This window comes from Budorcas taxicolor, chromosome 13 (assembly GCF_023091745.1).
Source record: "Budorcas taxicolor isolate Tak-1 chromosome 13, Takin1.1, whole genome shotgun sequence".
Classification (NCBI taxonomy): Eukaryota; Metazoa; Chordata; class Mammalia; order Artiodactyla; family Bovidae; genus Budorcas; species Budorcas taxicolor.
The window spans coordinates 10,527,699-10,545,814 of NC_068922.1; the positions used below are offsets into that span (position 1 = coordinate 10,527,699).

Here is an 18,116-nt window from a genome sequence, read left to right on the forward strand (position 1 = left end):
TGAGTTCCTCACCCTGGCCTCCAGCTGCTCTGTCTGGCAACCCATTATCTACCACAAAGCGTGCAACAATGAAAACTCTGGCTTAATTAAACACAGAGCACCTTTTTTTTTTAATGTGGAGAACAGGGCAGAAGCCTGCTAAATATGTCTTAGAGGTCTTCATCAGGCTACATTTCAAATGAGCGTGTTTGCAACTGCAGAGAAACCATCACGCAGCTCATGTTCAGGTCTGCCAACTGCTAAGTCGCTTCAGTCGTGCCCCACTCTGTGCGGCCCCATAGACAGCAGCCCACCAGGATCCCCCGTCCCTGGCACTCTCCAGGCAAGAACACTGGAGAGGGTTGCCATTTCCTTCTCCAGTGCATGAAAGTGAAAAGTGAAAGTGAAGTCGCTCAGTCGTGTCCGACTCTTCGCAACCCCAGGGACTGCAGCCCACCAGGCTCCTCTGTCCATGGGATTTTCCAGGCAAGAGTACTGGAGTGGGGTGCCATTGCCTTCTCCGCATGTTCAGGTCTAAAGAACAAGAAAACAGCGGTGGGGCGCCTCTGGGGCGCCCGGCTCAGCACAGATCAGTCCGAAGCCGGCGCTGATGAGCGCATGACGCGCTCGGGGGCGGGGCGACGGCCCTCACCTGCGTGAACTTGATGGTGAAGATGGCGTGAGACCGGCTGCTGACGTCATTCATCCCAGTGGCAGCGGTGGTCCGGTTGATGTTCCCTGCGTCCATAAGCTCTTCGACATCACCATAATTCTGCACTAAATGTTTGGATAAATCTGAAAAAAAAAGAGGGGGGTGAAGAAATCTACCCAATAGATAGTAGAGGGAAGAAGAGAGGTATTTCTAAAAAATAATTCATGACTGTACAAATCTGTGGGCTTCCCAAATGGCACAGTGCTTAAAAACCCGTTTGCCAATGCAGGAGACGAGGTTCAATTCCTGGGTGGGGAAGATCCCCTGGAGGAGGACATTGCAACAATACTCCACAATTCTTGCCTGGGAAATCCCATGGACAGAGGAGCCTGGCAGGCTACAGTCCATGGGGCCACAAAGAGTCGGACACAACTGAGCGCACACCCATCTGCTCCTGTGCAAACCTGCGGTGGTTTCTAATGCAGACTCAGGAGCTGACTGCCTGGGGTCCAGTCCCAGCTCCTGTGCAAACCTGTGCAAACCTGCGGTGGTTTCTAATGCAGACTCAGGAGCTGACTGCCTCGGGTCCAGTCCCAGCTCTCTGGCTGACCAGTGGACTCACATGGCTATGAAGAAGTCATTTAACCTCATTGAGCCTCGGTCACCTCTCTTGATATTGCATACAGTATGCAGGATAACCGTGAGATATCGCCATCAACATCATTAGCCCTAATCACACTCAGGGAAAATGCAAACACTACCTCCAGGCAAAACACGACCACATTCTTTAAAATTCTTTTTAAAGAAACTTTTCATTCATCTTTTTGAGAAACATTCATATGCCTTTATAGTCAAGAACTACAAAAAGTACACTGTTCAAGGGTCTTTCCCCTCCACGATCTGAAAACCTACCCCACACTTTCCTGTCAAGCAATCCAACATTCTTACTTTTTCCAAAACTTTCTAGAAATCAGCCATATGTATACAAGCCATTCAGTTCAGTTGCTCAGTCGTGTCCGACTCCTTGAGACCCCATGAATCACAGTACGCCAGGCCTCCCTGTCCATTACCAACTCCCGGAGTTCACTCAAACTAATGTCCATTGAGTCAGTGATGCCATCCAGCCATCTCATCCTCTGTTGTCCCCTTCTCCTCCTGCCCCCAATCCCTCCCAGCATCAGGGTCTTTTCCAATAAGTCAACTCTTTGCATGAGGTGGCCAGGCCATTACGTAAATATTAAACCATCTTTTCCCCCTTTTACACATGGTAGCATACCATACACATTGTTTTGCATCTTGCTTTTTTCCATGTAAAATACATTGAAGAATTCTGTGTATCAAAGTGATCCCTCATTCATTTCTACGGCTGCAGAGCACTAGACTGTATGTACGCACCAGAGGCAATTTAATAGTCTCCTATTGAGATGACATTGTTGAGAGTTTGCTTTCAATACAAGCAATGCTGCTACAAACAATCTTGTACACAAGTTTCTATGAATACGTGAATAATTCTGCAGAACAAATTCTTTTTTTTTCAGATATTATACATTTATTTAAAACTTAGTTCTCACCTTGAGTATGCAAAATACAAACTCCGCAAAATGTTCATTTTTTTTACTTTGTAATTTACAAATATACAAAATGGAAGTTTGCTTAAATTTATATTACATATTTATTAAGGCAAGGAACTATATAGAAAAAAGCATTTGTTCTGCTTAAGGCATACTTGGGAATAAACCATTGTACAAATTATTGCACATCTGAAACCACAATGCGTAACAGACTATATAAAAGATTAAAGTAAACCAGATGTATTTACTGGAGTTAGGTCATAAATGTAGATCAGAAGACAAAAACAGATTTTCCTTGTCAAAGCAAGCAGCAGTTTCAGAACTTTGGCCTCATTTGGTACCTTTAGAACCAAGACTTACCGAGAACCATCGTTCAGGCTATTAAACACCATTTTCTGTACCTGGATTTCTTCCTCTTCTTCTAGGCTCATCATAATGGCTTTTAGAAGGCAAATAGAATACAGTGTGATCTTTATGTTTATACTGCATCAAAACAACTCGAGGGGTTCTGGTCTTCCCTCCCCCCAACTTTCAGATCAAATTTATACCCTGATATCCACAACTTCCAGTCACCCCTTGACGTGTTGTAAGTCCAGATATATATATTCAAGTTGGATTTAGAATTGGAATGCTAGGAGATCCAGGCACACATCCATCTGTTTTTTTGGTTTTTTTGAGTTTGTCTTTTGGCTTCCTGTGTCTCCTGATTTTCCATTCACAAGTATACTCCTTGGGAACTTGACGATGATTGTAGTGCTTTCTAGCTGGGTTCCTCCCCTCACAAGGAAGACAGTGTGAAAGGTAAAAAACGCTGAATTCTCTTCTGGCAGCGTGGGTCCCACCCACTGTCTGGGGATTTAAAGGTGCCTCTTCATGTGTGAGGCGAGGTGGGCCAACCTCAAGAGTGCCCGGTCGCCCTTATGACACTGCCCGGTGTGTCTGCCATAGTGCCTGGTCAGTTCATCTGAGCAGACAAACTTCATCCCCCGGCCATCCCAGTCACAGTGGTAAGGTTTCGCACCTGTGCGGGGTTCGCAGGTGTGCCTTGAGATGAGAACTCTCTGTGCAGGTTTAGCCGCAGCTGCATAATCACAAGTGTGAGAGGCCATCCTTTTCCAGGGCCATGACCTTCTCCTCCTCTTTGGCTTGGGCTCCTCTGGCATGCAGGAACCGGCTGGCACGCGCTTGGTCATGGCGCAGTGGGGCCTGCGTCTGCATCTGGTTGGGCAGGAAGGGAGGGTGGTTGGGGCCCCGGGTGAGGATGGAAGCCCGCGGGGAGCGGCAGGGCAGGATGACAGTCTGGGCTGCTCAGCAGTTCCTCGGCACCCAGGGTCGGGGTGGCCCTGCCAGGGAGCTGCTGCCCCAGGGGAAAGTTGTGCGCAGGCAGCCGGGGGCCACTGCTGAGAGGAAGTCCAGTGCCCAAGCAGGCCTAGAGGGGCCGACCGACGGTGCACAAGGAGACAGCCTCCCGCTTGATCTTCGGGCACATGCGCAGTGGCCTGCCGCTGTTGGGCCCACCACCACCGAGTGGCTGCCATCCAGGCTGCCTGTGGGAACGCTGATAACCAAGGGCCACCGTACTCGCTGCCAGGGGCACTCAGGCGAACGCGCCCGTCAGTCCACAACGTGGCGGCTGCGGCAGAACGCACACCGGGTCCAATTCGGGCCGCAGAACCTTGGCCACGAAGCCGCCAGAGGGGCTCACATCACTGATGTTGCCGGGTTGAAGGGAGCCGTCGGAGCGGGTGCAGACTCCCGGCTGCAGAGGCGGCTGCGCTCAGGTCGCCCCCCGGCCCGGATAGATCACTGAGGCTGCAGGTGGAGGGCGCACTGGCAGGGCCGCTGCTCCACGGGGAGAGCGAGGACGAGGCTGATGCTTACCAGGACGCCATGGCGGCCACGGGCTCCTGATGCGACAGCAAGCTGGAGAGGACAAGGTCCAGGTACAGGTCCAGGAGATCACTGAACTCCCCTGCCTCCCTCCAGAGCAAGAGGGCCGGGCTGCGGCTGCAAACTCCACCACTCTCCAGGTCGGTGGCCGTGGTCGCCGCCACCAGGTCATAGGGGCAGCCGGGAAGCACCGGGGAAGCCGCTTCATGTGGGGGAGCTCCTCCTCCCAGCGGTCATTCGGGGCACCTCGCCCTCGACGCGAACGTGGGGAGGGACGTGAGCGGCGCTTCGCTGGCGGCCACATCAGACTCGCCAGGTGGCTCATTAACGTGGGGGCCCAAAAGGTCCTCGGGAGTCCGAAGCGGTAGGTACCCAAACCCCAAAGTCAACGAAGAGGAAAAAATTTAGAAACGAACCCAAAACCAAACCGCAAACTGCCCGACATCCTTCTACTTTGGATTAAATACAAAAGGGAGATGCCTTTAAAGTAAAAGTTGCTTTGTAAACAAAAGTTCTTAGAAAAGTTGTAAACTCGTAAAAATGGACAATCAGCAAAGCGCGTTAAGCAGGGCCGGTGACCAGGCTGCACTCTCTGCGACTCAGCAGCGTACCCCACCGCTGCTGGTCACCGTGGGTGCGGAGGCTGCGGCCGGGTGGCGCGTGGCTGGCGCGGCCAGGTGAGGCTGGCCGCAGGGGCGCGGGTCTGCGGCCCGAGCAGCGGCGCGAGGCGCGGGGTCAAGGGGGCTGCGCAGGGCGCGTGGACGCGGGCAAGCGGGGGTCAGGGGGGCCAGAGGGGCGGGAAAGGGCACTTGGCCCGCCACCGCCTCTGCCCACCGCACGCCCACAGCCGTGTGCTCTCTCTCAGGCCGGGGAATTACCCTAGAATACCGTCTAGTCAAGGCTACGGTTTTTCCAGTGGTCACGTATGGATGTGAGTTGGACTATAAAGAGGGCTGAGCGCAGAAGAATTGATGCTTTTGAACTGTGCTGTTGAAGAAGACTCTTGAGAGTCCCTTGGACTGCAAGGAGATCCAACCTGTCCATCCTAAGGGAAATCAGTCCTGGGTGTTCTTTGGAAGGACTGATGTTAAAGCTGAAACTCAAAGTATTTTGGCCACCTGATGCGAAGAGCTGACTCATTTGAAAAGACCCTGATGTTGGGAAAGATTGAAGGCAGGAGAAGGGGATGACAGAGGATGAGATGGTTAGATGGCATCACCGACTCAATGGACATGAGTTTGGGTAGGCTCTGGGAGTTGGTGATGGACAGGGAGGCCTGGTTTGCTGCAGTCCATGGGGTTGCAAAGAGTCAGACACAACTAAGGGACTGAACTGAACTGAAATTCTTAAGAGGTGGAATTTCTAGACTGAAGCATATACAAAATGTTGATGGATATTGCAAAACTGTCCTCCATAGACGGCAATTTACACACAACAGTAACAATGCATAAGACTGCCTGTCTCCCAACACTGTCCCAATCAGGTTCCTTACAGCTGCTGGGGACAGGTAACAGAAGCTATCTCAAAGAATTTTTATTCTGCTTTCCTCTGATTATTAGTGAGGTCACTCTTTCTTTCCTTCATTTAAAAATCACGTGTATTTCCAGGTGGCCAACAGACAAATGAAAAAATGCTCAACATTATTTGATAAGTGCAAATCAAAACTACAGGGTACTCCCTCACCCCTGGTCAGAATGGCCATCATTTTAAAAATCTACAGATAAATGCTGGAGAGGATATGGAGAAAAGGGAACCCTCCTACACTGCTGGTGGCAATGTAAGTTGGTGCAGCCACTGGGGAAACAATATAAAGGTTCATCAATAAACTAAGTAGAATTACGTGTGACCCAGCAATTCCATCCCTAGACATACAGCCAGACAAGATACATGCACCGCTATATTTACAGCAGCACTATTTACAGTAGCTGAGACATGGAAACAACCTCGACATCCATCAACAGATGAAGGGGTAAAGCACGGTGTGAGATACATACATATATACACACGTGTGTGTATGCACATCATTAAAAAAGAAGCAATCAATGCCATGTGCAGCAACAAGGATCCAACTACAGACTCTCACCCTAAGTGAATTAAGTCAGAAAGAAAAAGACAAATACCATATGATATCACTCCTATGTGGAATCCAAATATGGCGCAAATGAACCTATCTATTAAATAGAAACAGAATCACAGACAGGGACCAAGGACTGGTGGTTGCCAAGGGTGAGGGGGTTGTGGGAGGAATGGAGTTGGAGGCTGAGGTCAGCAGATGTCAGCTATTATATACAGAAGGGATAAACAACAAGGTCCTACTGTATAGCACAAAGGGCTATATTCAATATCCTATTATCAACCATAATGGAAAAGAGTATTTTTAAAATGTATATGTATATATATATACACATATATGCACATACATATGTATAAATGTATAACTGAATCACTGCTGTATAGCAGAAATTAGCACAACACTGTAAATTAATTTTTTTTAATACTGATTAAAAATCATCAATATTTCTGTGAACAACCTAGTCACATCCTTTCTTCATTTTTCTCCTTGGTAGTGGAGCTGTCCGTAATTTACAGGAGCTCCTTATATATTAGGAAAACAAGTCCTTTGTCTGAAACTTGAACTGAAAATATCCTCTCCGCCTTGTAAGTTGTTTCTTCACTTTGCCTATGGTGTTTCTACCAAGTATAAAGTTCATGTTTTGTTTTGTTTCAGCATTTCAAATTTAACACTTTTATTTCATGGCTTCTGGATTTTAAGTAAAAAATTTTAAAAGCCCTCCCTTCTCTAAATTTCCAGAAAAAAAATTATCCAGGGTTTCTTGCAATCATTATGTCACTTTTTACATTTAAATCTTTGCTCCATCTGCCATTTACTTTAGTATAAAAACTGAGCTCTGGTACCAATTTTCTTTTTTTTTTTTTTCTCCCAGACAACTTAATCACCCATATTCCCCAGTGTTTGAATAGCAGATTTAGTAGAAACTAAATCCCCATTAAGTATTGACAGTAGATTCTGGATTTTTACCCTGCTTGATTAACCTGTCTCTCCAAAAACCCAGCTCTATAGTATGTCTTAACATTTGATAAGACAGTTAAAGGGAAAAGGCAGTTAGGCTAAAAACTGTTAACGATAGTATTTATCCCACACTCCATGGAACAAATACATAGTTACTCACCTTGCTGTGGGCATGAAACACAAAAGTTCAATCGAAAATTTACTAAAATGCAGATGGAGTGCTGTTAGCACACCTGGTTTTCCAGGTGAAGAAGACAACAAAAGTAGAAACATCTTTGAATCCATGACCAGTTCTCAGCCTTGCCTGCAATGAAACACGCAGGAAGGACGCCACCACAATAAGCGAGCATGTCTGTGTGCGATTCCTAGTCTCCGGCCTCACCTCAGCTGCCACACACAGAGGAATGTGCAGAGCTGACTATTCTAAGGACAGCCTTCCATCCAGCCTGTTTTTAAAATAGTTTGCAGGAGCCAGTTCTTTACCCATCACTCCTTGGGACAGTCCTCCCAATGGACCGTGACCCGACGAACGTATCCCAACACAAAGGCCGAGAACACAGCACGGGAACTTCAAACACTCTTCCCAAAGGTGAGAGGTCTCAGAATCACCCTACAGTCATGTTACTGTTAAGATGAGAAAAAACACACCCCTGAAATGCAACGCCATTTAAAGAGGCTATAGAGTTGCTTATCTTGCCTGAGAACTTTGGAAAATAAGCTTGTAGAGTTCTTAAAGGCAGACTCGACCTATTGGCAAGCCCTGTAAAATCAGCAAATGGCCAGTAAAGTAGAAGCACATTAAATGAATAGAGCGCAGTGGCGTGCTAAGTTGCTTCAGTCGCGTCAGGCTCTGTAGACGGTACAGTCGGGCTCTATACAGACTCTATAGATGGCAGCCCACCAGGCTCCTCTGTCCATGGGATTCTCCAGGCAAGAATACTGGAGTGGGTGGCCGTGCCCTCCTCCAAGCAATGTTCCCAACCCAGGGATCAAACCCTGCGTCTCCTATGTCTCCTGCATTGGCAGGGGGTTTCTTTACCACTAGCACCACCTGGGAAGCCCCAGCGTTCAGTGGCAGCACGTGTAATTTTTACTACAATTAAACTCCAAAATGAAATGTTTTAAATGTCACCATTATCCTTCCTTTGTTTTCCTCTGAAACTATTATTCTTAGTAACAATTCCCAAGAAGAACAGAGCTGTGAAGACACTCGCTCTTACCTTCCACGTAAGGCCCCTCCTTTGGATGCTCACGGACTCTTAGGTTGAAGGTTTTGGATGACTTCCGCCTAAGCAGATCTCTCACACGTTCATTATAAATTTCTAAGTAGCTAGAAAGGTCAAACAGAGTTGAATTCAGTAAAATTACTTCAGGCACTAATAACAACAACAGCAGCAGCATACATTTATGGGAGGTAACTATGTGTCAGGTACAGCACTTTACGAGGATTATTTCCTTTAATCCCTATAATAGCTCAAAGGTAGGTACTATCTTCCTCGTCTTACACACTGAGCAGTAGAGACCTGGGGTGATTTAAACAGCCTGTCCGAGGCCTCACAGCCTCCAAGAGCTCAGGCAGCCAGAATACCCTGATTGCCATATCTGCCCCCAAACCACTGACCAAACTGCCTCTCCACACAGGTTTAAGTTCAGGGGGCGGGGGCGGGGAAACTCCCTCAGCCGCCCAGATTTATTTAAAGCTCAGAATGAAAGTGATCCAACCAACATAAAGAATAACACAAACCTTATTCAAATAAAAGAATAAGGCAAGTGGGTACACACTGAAAGGTCAAAAGCTCACTGCATTTGAGATGAGCATCATACATCAGTTTCAGACCAGGCTGGGTTACCTCCACTAACCTCCAAAGCCCTCATCCACATGGTACTCAAGGAGGTCACTGAACACATTTGTGCTTTGAGCTTGACTTCCAACCAGCACAGCGCAAGATGGGGAAAGGCAGACTCTCCTCTCAGGGATGCAAAGGTCCATTCCTCATGCCTTGAATCAAGCTCACACACACTCCCTCAGGCCACAAGCCCTACCTGACTTCAGTTCGAAAAGACGCCTCATCCCATCTGGTGGTTTCGTTTATCTGACTGAAGAGCCCTTCGCAGATCCGGGGTATTAAGCCAGAATCGTCCTGCAGTGGGAAAGAGGGGTGCCTCAGCTGTAACTTGAAATAAAAGCACCTGATGGCTGCATCTGCAATGCGCTGGGGTGGACTGAGACTCCGGGGGCCTACAGGCCCACCCCAGGGACCTGGGCTCACCACTCACCCCTTCCAGGGCTGCTTCCTAGCCTCTGAAATAAGAGGATGGAGCCTTCTAATTTCTACATGCTGGGACCATAGTAATAGACAGTTGTCAGCTGTCAATCAGCTAAATCGTGGCTTGCCAATATAAGATGTATTCTCTAGCTCTCAAACCAGAGAGTCTACTGCTGTAAAACAAACGTTAAAAAATTTGATCTGGTCAAAGGACAAAAAAGGCTGAAGTACACACTGGGCAGAAACCTTAGGAAGTCCTCAAAGAAGGTATTTGTCCTACAAAGGAGCTGATGACTACACTGAAACATACAGACTGTGATGCACTAATTCCTGCCCTGGCCTCCCTCGACAGAAAGGTTTCAATACATCACATTACTTATGTGACGTGGGTATAATTACTGTATTCATGTTTCGGTCGGCAATGACAAGCTGGACGAGTTTCAGAATGGTACCAAGGACAAGGAAAAATGCTCCTGTTAGGGGGCCAAACTCTGAGGTTTCAATGTTTTCTTCTGAAATCTCTCTCTACTTGCACTTAATTTCACATTCCCCCCCAAAAAAAAGATATATACACACATATACACACACACACACACACACACACACACACACATTTATATATATATATATATCATCACAAGGTTTAGGAGAACTTTTTTTCCTTTACACCATTAAATCAATACCAATTCTTGTAAAAGAAAAACTGGCCCTTTCACCACATTTTTTGTTCTTACTTTAAAAAATAAAAAAAGAATACTCAAATGGTACTCAATTGTAAGGTCAGAGAAAATAGCTGTAACTTGTGAGTGCTTTATAAATGCTGAACTTACATAAACTAGCTAAGAGGAAATCAACAAGCAAAAAAAAAAATTTTTTTTCTATTTTTTGGCCACACACGGCATGTGGCATCCTAGTTCCCTGACCAGGAATCACACCCATGTCCACTAAAGCGGAAGCTCAGAGTCTTAACCACTGGACTACTGGGGAAGTCCCGTAAATTTCACTTTTAGAGAAGGCCTTTTTCCCAAAGCACAGCAGGAAAGAAGGAAGGGTGGCGTAACGGTGAAAGGAAACGTGAGACTCTTGAACTCGTCGGCTCTTCTCTTCCTTGTCCCTGCTTCTCAGGACGGAGGATTCGCAGCACTGCATTTACTCCTGCTGCAAAGCAGACGCCTGGGTTTAAGGCGCCAGGACGCGTGGGCTGAAAGGCTTTCATCCAGAAAGACCTACCCTCCTTTAATGCATTACTGCTCCCATGAACCACCGAACCTGCAGCATTTGGGCCACCTCTGAGCCTGCCGGCAGGAAGCCCAGCCACGCTCTGCTAGGTCCTCGACTCTCAGAGTCAGTGAACAGTTTTCCAACCCATGACAGGAGGAAAGTGAAACACACTCGCACCGCCCAGGTCTGGAGAAAACACAGGACGGGATAAGGTTCTGCAATCACTCCCAGCTCCTCCTCTGCCGCCTATTTTGGGGCAAGTATAATTTTAACATCCTTAATTTAAATAGCATGACTACTAAACTCTACACACTATGTTTATAACTGCGTAGACTCTATACAACCCATGTAATTCTAACACTTTTTATGTATTCACTGGATTTATGCAGTACCCTTCCACCAAGGAGATTCTTTTTTTACATTTTTCTTGGGCAAAAATGTTTTGAATAATTTTAAAAAGAAGAGTTCAATAATTTTATTCAAACTGTTGGGTTGGCAGAAAAGAAGAATAAATTACTTGAGGGCGCAGCACTCTTTTTTTATAAGATTATAAAGCCTTTAAAAACGGAAAATGAACTGAGACTCCCATCCATTATTCATGCTTATAAACTTAAAACTATTTCTAATTTTAAAATCTCTCAGAGGAAATTTCATCCCACTTATTACTGAGTTTTATCTTACTATTAAAGAATGATGAAAACACAAAAAGCACATTTAGTACCAACCACGTAGACAAAAGGGACACTCTCATCAGTCCAAAGAGAAAATGAGAAATTTGCTTCCCACACAGTGTAAGCAACGTACAGAGTCTCCCATCATAGTGTATGACTTTCCTGATCCGGTCTGCCCATATGCAAAGACACAAGCATTATAACCTTCGAACGCAGACTTCACGACATCTGTGCCAAGGGTTTTGAAAACCTGGAAGCAAAAAAAAAAAAAAAAGATATAATTACCATGGATTTTAACAGAAGCCCGTTCAGTGCTGACAATATTCTTGAATATTACACCATGTAAAGAAATCACTGAAGAGCTGTTAACAACAGAATATGTGTACTCCAGTTTTTAATCAGAAAGAAACTTCTTAACAAAGCAAAAAGCAGTCTCACCCTTTTCCCTACTTAAGTTAACAAAAGATTCCTAAAATATAAAAAGGCAAACAAGGCAAAGTGACAATCATGTACAGAAGCAGAGACAATTTTAAAGCATGATGATTTACCAGCTCAGAAGTAAATAAACTTATAAAGTGATTCACTCTATACCAGAGCTTCCAGAAACTAAATATTCAAAACCTGAAAGTCACAGCAGCCAGAAGTTATGGCTCAAACCGTGCCAAATCAACGCCATCGTTTTAAGGATACAGTCAGTCTCCAGAGGCTCTCACGAGCTGAGTGACAGGTGGGTGCAGGTGAGGCTGGGATGATGGGCTCCATCGAGTCAGAGTCCAGGCGATTTTCCCTCTTTGGATATTTTCCCAGGAAGTTGAGCTTTGTGGGGCCTGGGACGGTGCCCACAGTCCTGAGTCCGTGTCCACTGCACCCCACAACCGCAGTGGGACGCTCTGGGGAGTGGAAGGGAGTGAAGGCCAAATGTTTGACCTACATGATCAATGGGAATGAAGCAGACCGAGATGCCTGGTCATCCTACTGACCCCGGCGAGGGAGGGGGCCAGCCAAAGCTTTCTAACCCCCACCTGCCTTCCGGGTTGCCCCCTGGCCTCTCGGACCAGGACACCAAGGGCACAAAGAACACCTCCCTCCTCCAAAAACAAGCCACATCAGCAGCTGAAGAGACAGCAGAGAGCGGGGGTGCGATCAGGTTCTCAGAGCAGGAAGAGGTGTGGGATGCACACAGGCCGGGGCAGCATCCGCATCAGCCCCGCAGGAGAGCGGAGTCTCCGGGAGCAATGCCGAGCGAGCCGACTCTAGAAACACCGCCTCCCTGTGGGGATCTGGGCCCCCCGGGGAGACCCCACCCCAGACGGCCTGATGACCACCAGCCCCCTGCTCCCCCCTCCCCAGGTTCGCGCCGCGCTACCAACACGGGCCTTCAGCCAGGACGCCTCCGGCCCCAGCGTCCGGCCCTCCCGTTCAGGCTTCGTCTCCTCAGTCAGAGGCGTCCAGCCTACGCCTTCGACCGAGCCGTCTCCACGGAGGACCTCTCATCACCCTCCTCACTCTGACTTAAGCTTCATCCACTTCCGCTGTAGGAGCTGGCATTTTCTCATCTTTTTCTCACAGCTGGATGACTGACTCCACCTTCAGCTGTACTCGTGACCCACCCTCGCGGCAAGCAGGCCACCGGGCCCGCTGTCCGGGCGGAGAGGCGCGGCGGGCCCCCAGCGGCCGCGGGGCTGGGGTCCACCGCCTCCTCCCCAGCCCCGAGCCGCACGCCGCTCAGCATCGGCCTGGAGGCCCGAGCCCACGCGGAAGGCCTTCCCTCAGCCCCTCCACGCACATCCACACCCACACCTCCGTGAAGAAGCAGAACCAGGAATCCCACAGGGACTCTGGGCTCCAGACTAACCATCTGAGAGGCTGGTTTTCACCACGATATACAGAATAGGAAGAAAATCGTAAATATTTATGTAATTCTTCCTGATCAGACGAGAAAACAAATGGCAGATGATCATTTCTGACACTTCACAGGGTGCAGTGGGGAGGAAGAACAGCCTTCCAAAAGCTTCCCGAAGAGTAAAGGAACGCTCTCTCATACTTCTGTCTGGGGCTAGAACAAAGTCACGTAAAAATAAAACAGTGATGACTACAGTCAACACTGCTGCGCAGTATACAGTAGAGTTGTTAAAAGACCGTATTTAAACCAAACCCCAGGGACTTCCCTGGTGGTCCAGTGGCTAAGACTCCACACTTCCCCCGAAGAGGGCCTGGGTTCCATTCCTGGGCAGGGAACTCAGATCCCACATGCCGCAGGGTGTGGCCAAAATAACAGCAGTAATAAAAAATAAACCCCAAAGTTTTCAAGATGGGATTCTTCCCTTGGGTTAAAATCCACACCCGCCACTTTACTCTTCTTTTATTCTCTAGAAATCTACTCAGCTGGCATTCCACCTGACTCAGGGGGCCTGCGGGTAGGGCAAGGGCTGGTGGACAGGACCCTACAACTGGCACAGAGAAACGCAGGCCCCGAGGGGCTGAGATGCAGGCCTGGCCCTGTCTCAGCTTCAAATGGCTGGGGACCCAGAGGATCAACGGGACAGTGCCCACACCTCGGGGCCCCCGTCAGGGAAACAGGCTCCCCATGGCAGCTCCCACCAAGGACTTGTCGACCAACTGAGGTGGGGAAGGAGGGGCTGCTGGACAGGCCGACGGGCTGCCCTCCTGGCCAGGGATCCAGAGACCCGCCACGCTTGTCTAAGAGGCTGTAAAGCTGATTCCAGAGCAAAGGAAGGCACTGCAGGGCCTCGCTGGAGGGCAACTGCCCACAGGGGGGCACCGTGCAAACAAGACTCTCCATCCAGCTGTCAAGGGGGAGATTTTAAGTCTCAAGTTTCTCTGGGGTCGAATCAAGGAACAGGCAAGCCTGAGAGCAGAGCCTCCCTTTGGAGCTGGAAGAACCATTAAGAAAACCAGACCTTACTTAAATGGTCTTTAATCAAGATGAGTATGGACTTTTAACTGCTCACTGATTTTTTTTTCTAAATTCAAAATTAATTTGGAAGGAAGAAATATTAACCGTCATCTTACTTGGAATTTGTTTCACATTATGGGAAATTTGACTTGTACTACAGTAATGGGCACGATATACTGTCTCAAGGTGCCTTTACATCTTAATCATTTTTAAAGAGAAGAAAAAGACAAAGGGTGACCTCACGCACGCTAAGCTAGTGATCTTCCCCCTGTTTACAGCAGGTGTGTGAGCTGTCAGCTCAGCTCCTGGGCAGGATCTGCCAGCATGGAAACGTGAGCCCACACAACACCAGCTAATAAAATCAGAGGTGAGGGAGACTGCCTTTTGAACAGAGTAGAAAATGGGTGTTTTCCCCAAAATGCCAAAATTATAGAAAAAGAGATCAGATTTGTGGTTACAAACGTGGGAAGGAGGGAGAGCGAGAACTGGAAGAAGCTGGACAAGAGGTACAACCCTGCAGTTATTAGAGAAACAAATTAAGGTTGAAAAATAAAACAGTGATGACAACAGTCAACACTGCCGCGCAGTATACAGTAGAGTTGTTAAGAGAGAAGATCTTAAGAGTTGTCATCACAAGCAGAATTTTTTTTTTCTTTTCCTTGTGTCTATGTGAGAAAATGGATGTCAGCTGAACCTACTGTGGTCATCATTTATAAGGCAAACCACCATGCTGTATACCTTAAACTTACATGGTGATGTATGTCAATTACTTCTCAGTAAAACTGGGGGGGGGGATGCAAAAAAATAGGTATTTTCCTGTATCTCTGCTGGTTCTATTAACATGTGGTTCTAGCAGAAAGCAGCGTTCACTCACGTATCTCAAAGGTTTTATCAGTTTTGAAGTGAGTATAAATAACCTGAGACTATTCACAGTCAAGGAACCCAAACATCTGAAGCTCAGACCGGAAGCTGCGAAGCGTGCTCCTGAGTTGAGAACTCTTCATAGTCTATTTTTAACTCTGGGCAGGTATTTTTGCCTCCTGTTACAGCTTCCCTGACCTTAACTCTCACTGAATCCAGGAACTGTCACCTGTTCCCATAAATGGACCACCAACCGCAGACGAGGCTTCTTGGTTAGCAAACGCATGCTGAGCACCTCCAGGGAGCCAGGCCCTGCTGTCCACGCCGCCACTCCCATGCCTGGGCTTTCCCTCAGCACAGCCCCTGTCCCTAGGGGCCTCAAACCCAGGTTCCAGGCAGGGAAAGCCAGCCACTAGCCGTGTAAGTCAGGAGGGAAGCCTTTGTGGTACTTCCTTCATCCTCTGGTGAAGACGCTCTAAGGAGGGGGAAAGAACCAGCTTTCCTCACACCGGTCACCTCATCCCCATCCCTACACGAAAGCCCAAGTCTGGATTCCACTAGCTGTAACATTCTGTTCTTCGCCAGACTCCTAGCTACCAACATTGGTAAGTCCACTAATCTCAGGACCAAAGTTATCTTCATTCCCTCGCTGGCCCATTTACTCACTCAACTGGGCGGCCCTGTCCACTTGCCACTGAGAACACACCAACCCTTTCTCCCATACCCTTAAGGCCTTCCAGTGGCATCTCTCCGTCCTATACAGAAACCCTAGGATTTCTACGCTGCCCAGTCAGGCTTCCCTCATGGCTCAGACGGTAAAGTGTCTGCCTGCAACTCGGGCGACCCGGGTTCAATCCCTGGGTTGGGAAGATCCCCCGGAGAAGGAAATGGCAACCCACTCCAGTATTCTTGCCTGGAGAATCCCATGGATAGAGGAGCCTGGTAGGTTACAGTCCATGGGTTTGCAAAGAGTTGGACACGACTGAGCGACTTCACTTTCTTTCAATTCAGTGGATTAGATCTACGGACTTGATCTAATATACTGAGTTATTTAACCTGAGTTTCTCTGACAAGAAAATTGGAGCTACCGTTGACCTCGTTTGGCTCCTGAGGGGCTTAAACAGGCAGCGGCCATGAGCACCCAGCACTGTTTCTGACTCCGGGGCACATTCCCCAACACCAGTCCCCCTCCTCTCCCTGCGCCTCCCTCGTGCCAGGCACCTCCCCTCCGCTCACAGCCCCCGCTCCTTCTCCCGTTGCCCTGTCTATGTTTCCCTGATGGTGAACCGACATCTTCCAGATACAATCCCTCCAGGCCCTTCCTTGGAACAACTTCTCCAAGTTCACAGCCCATCTTAACCCTAACCCAACACTTACACTGCCTCAGAAAGCCGTCTCCACGAAACATTTCTAAGCCAACTACATTTCTCAGATTAAGGAGTATGCACGTCATCTGGGGCTCTTCTAAAAATGCAGTTTGGTTCAGCAGGAATAGTCCCTGGAATTCTGCATTTCTAACACTTCCTCAGGCAATGCTGAGATTCCAGCACGTGGACACACCATCTGACAAGAAACTAGATGATGATACCACTTCAAGATGCTGCCACATGGGTAGGACAGCCAGGCTGGGAATTCTACTAGGCTGGCCGGAATACATTCTTAAATAAATGCAGTTATGTTATACATCATTTTAATGCACATTTCTCGCTTTATGTTTTTGCTAATGATTTATTACTTGCTGTATATTTTATATTCATTTTAGACTATGGAAATGATGTTAGACAAAAAGCAAATTTGAGTGATTTCCTTACTCAAGTTCAAAATGGGTCAAAAGGACCAGTGACAACTCAGAACATGAGTAACACATTTGGCCCAGGAACTGCTAACGGACGTACAGTGTGGTGGTGGTTCAAGAAGTTCTGCAAAGGAGTGCCTTCAAGATGAGAAGTGCAATGGCCAGCCACTGGAAGTTGACAGTGACAATCGAGAGCCATCATCAAAGCTGATCCTCTTACAACTACACAAGAAGTTGACAAAGAACTCAACGTCAACCATTCTTCGGTCGTTCAGCATTTGAAGAAACTTAGGAAGGTGAAAAAGCTCAGTAAGCGGGTGCCTCATGAGCTGACCACAAATCTAAAAAAAAATCGTTGTTCTGAAGTATCATCTTCTCTTATTCTATGCAACAACAATGAACTATTTCTCAATTAGACTGGGACGTGCAACGAAAAGTGGATTTTATACAACCAGCTCAGTGGTTGGACCATGAAGCTCCGAAGTACTTCCCAAAGCCAAACTCATACCAAAAAAAGGCCATGATCACTGTTGAGTGGTCTGCTGCCGATCGGATCCACTACAGCTTTCTGAATCCCAGCAAAACCATTACAACTGAGAAGTATGCTCAGCAAATAGATGAGAGGAACTGAAAACTGCAACACCTGCATTCGACACTGGGCGACAGAACAGGCCCAATTCTTTTCCAGGGCAATGCCTGACCACATGTCACATAACCATCACTTCAAAAGTTAAACAATTAAGCTACAAAGCTCTGCCTCATCCGCCACATTCACCTGACTTCTCACCAACTTACTACCACTTCTTTGAGCATCTCAACGACTTTTTTGCAGGGAAAATGCTTCCACAACCAGCAGGAGGCGAAAATGCTTTCCAAGAGTTTGTTGAATCCTGAGCCACAGATTTTTAAGCTACAGGAATAAACAAACTTATTTCTTGTTGGCAAAAATGTGTTGATTGTAATGGTTCTTATTTTGATTAATAAAAATGTGTTTGAGCCTCATTACCATGATTTAAAATGCATGGTCCAAAACAGCAATTACATTTGCACCACCCTTAATACCCTTCATTTAACACCTGGAGACCCGAAGCTACATCTCCAAAGAAGCTGTTAGCAAGCCAGGAAGAAGCCCAGAGATGCAACCAGTTTCTCCCACAACACTGCCTTCCCAGAACCCCGCTTTGCTCTAACACCCTGCTTGTCCCACCCAAGGAGATGCACTAGTCCTTCTGGCCACGTGGCACGGCATCACGTGATGGTC

The 18,116-nt window shown here is 47.6% G+C and overlaps 1 protein-coding gene across 3 annotated transcripts in view; it reads right to left on the bottom strand.

The window, feature by feature from the left end:
* Positions 1 to 18,116, bottom strand: part of KIF16B (kinesin family member 16B) — a 294,681-nt gene that overhangs the window by 233,923 nt on the left and 42,642 nt on the right. For all 3 annotated transcript variants that reach the window (XM_052650604.1, XM_052650603.1, XM_052650602.1), the window contains exons 4-7: positions 11,416 to 11,532; positions 9,167 to 9,264; positions 8,344 to 8,453; positions 632 to 774 (exon numbers count right to left, since the gene is read on the bottom strand). In XM_052650604.1, the coding sequence (XP_052506564.1) occupies positions 632 to 774; positions 8,344 to 8,453; positions 9,167 to 9,264; positions 11,416 to 11,532 (468 nt within the window). The remainder of the gene's footprint in view (positions 1 to 631; positions 775 to 8,343; positions 8,454 to 9,166; positions 9,265 to 11,415; positions 11,533 to 18,116) is intronic.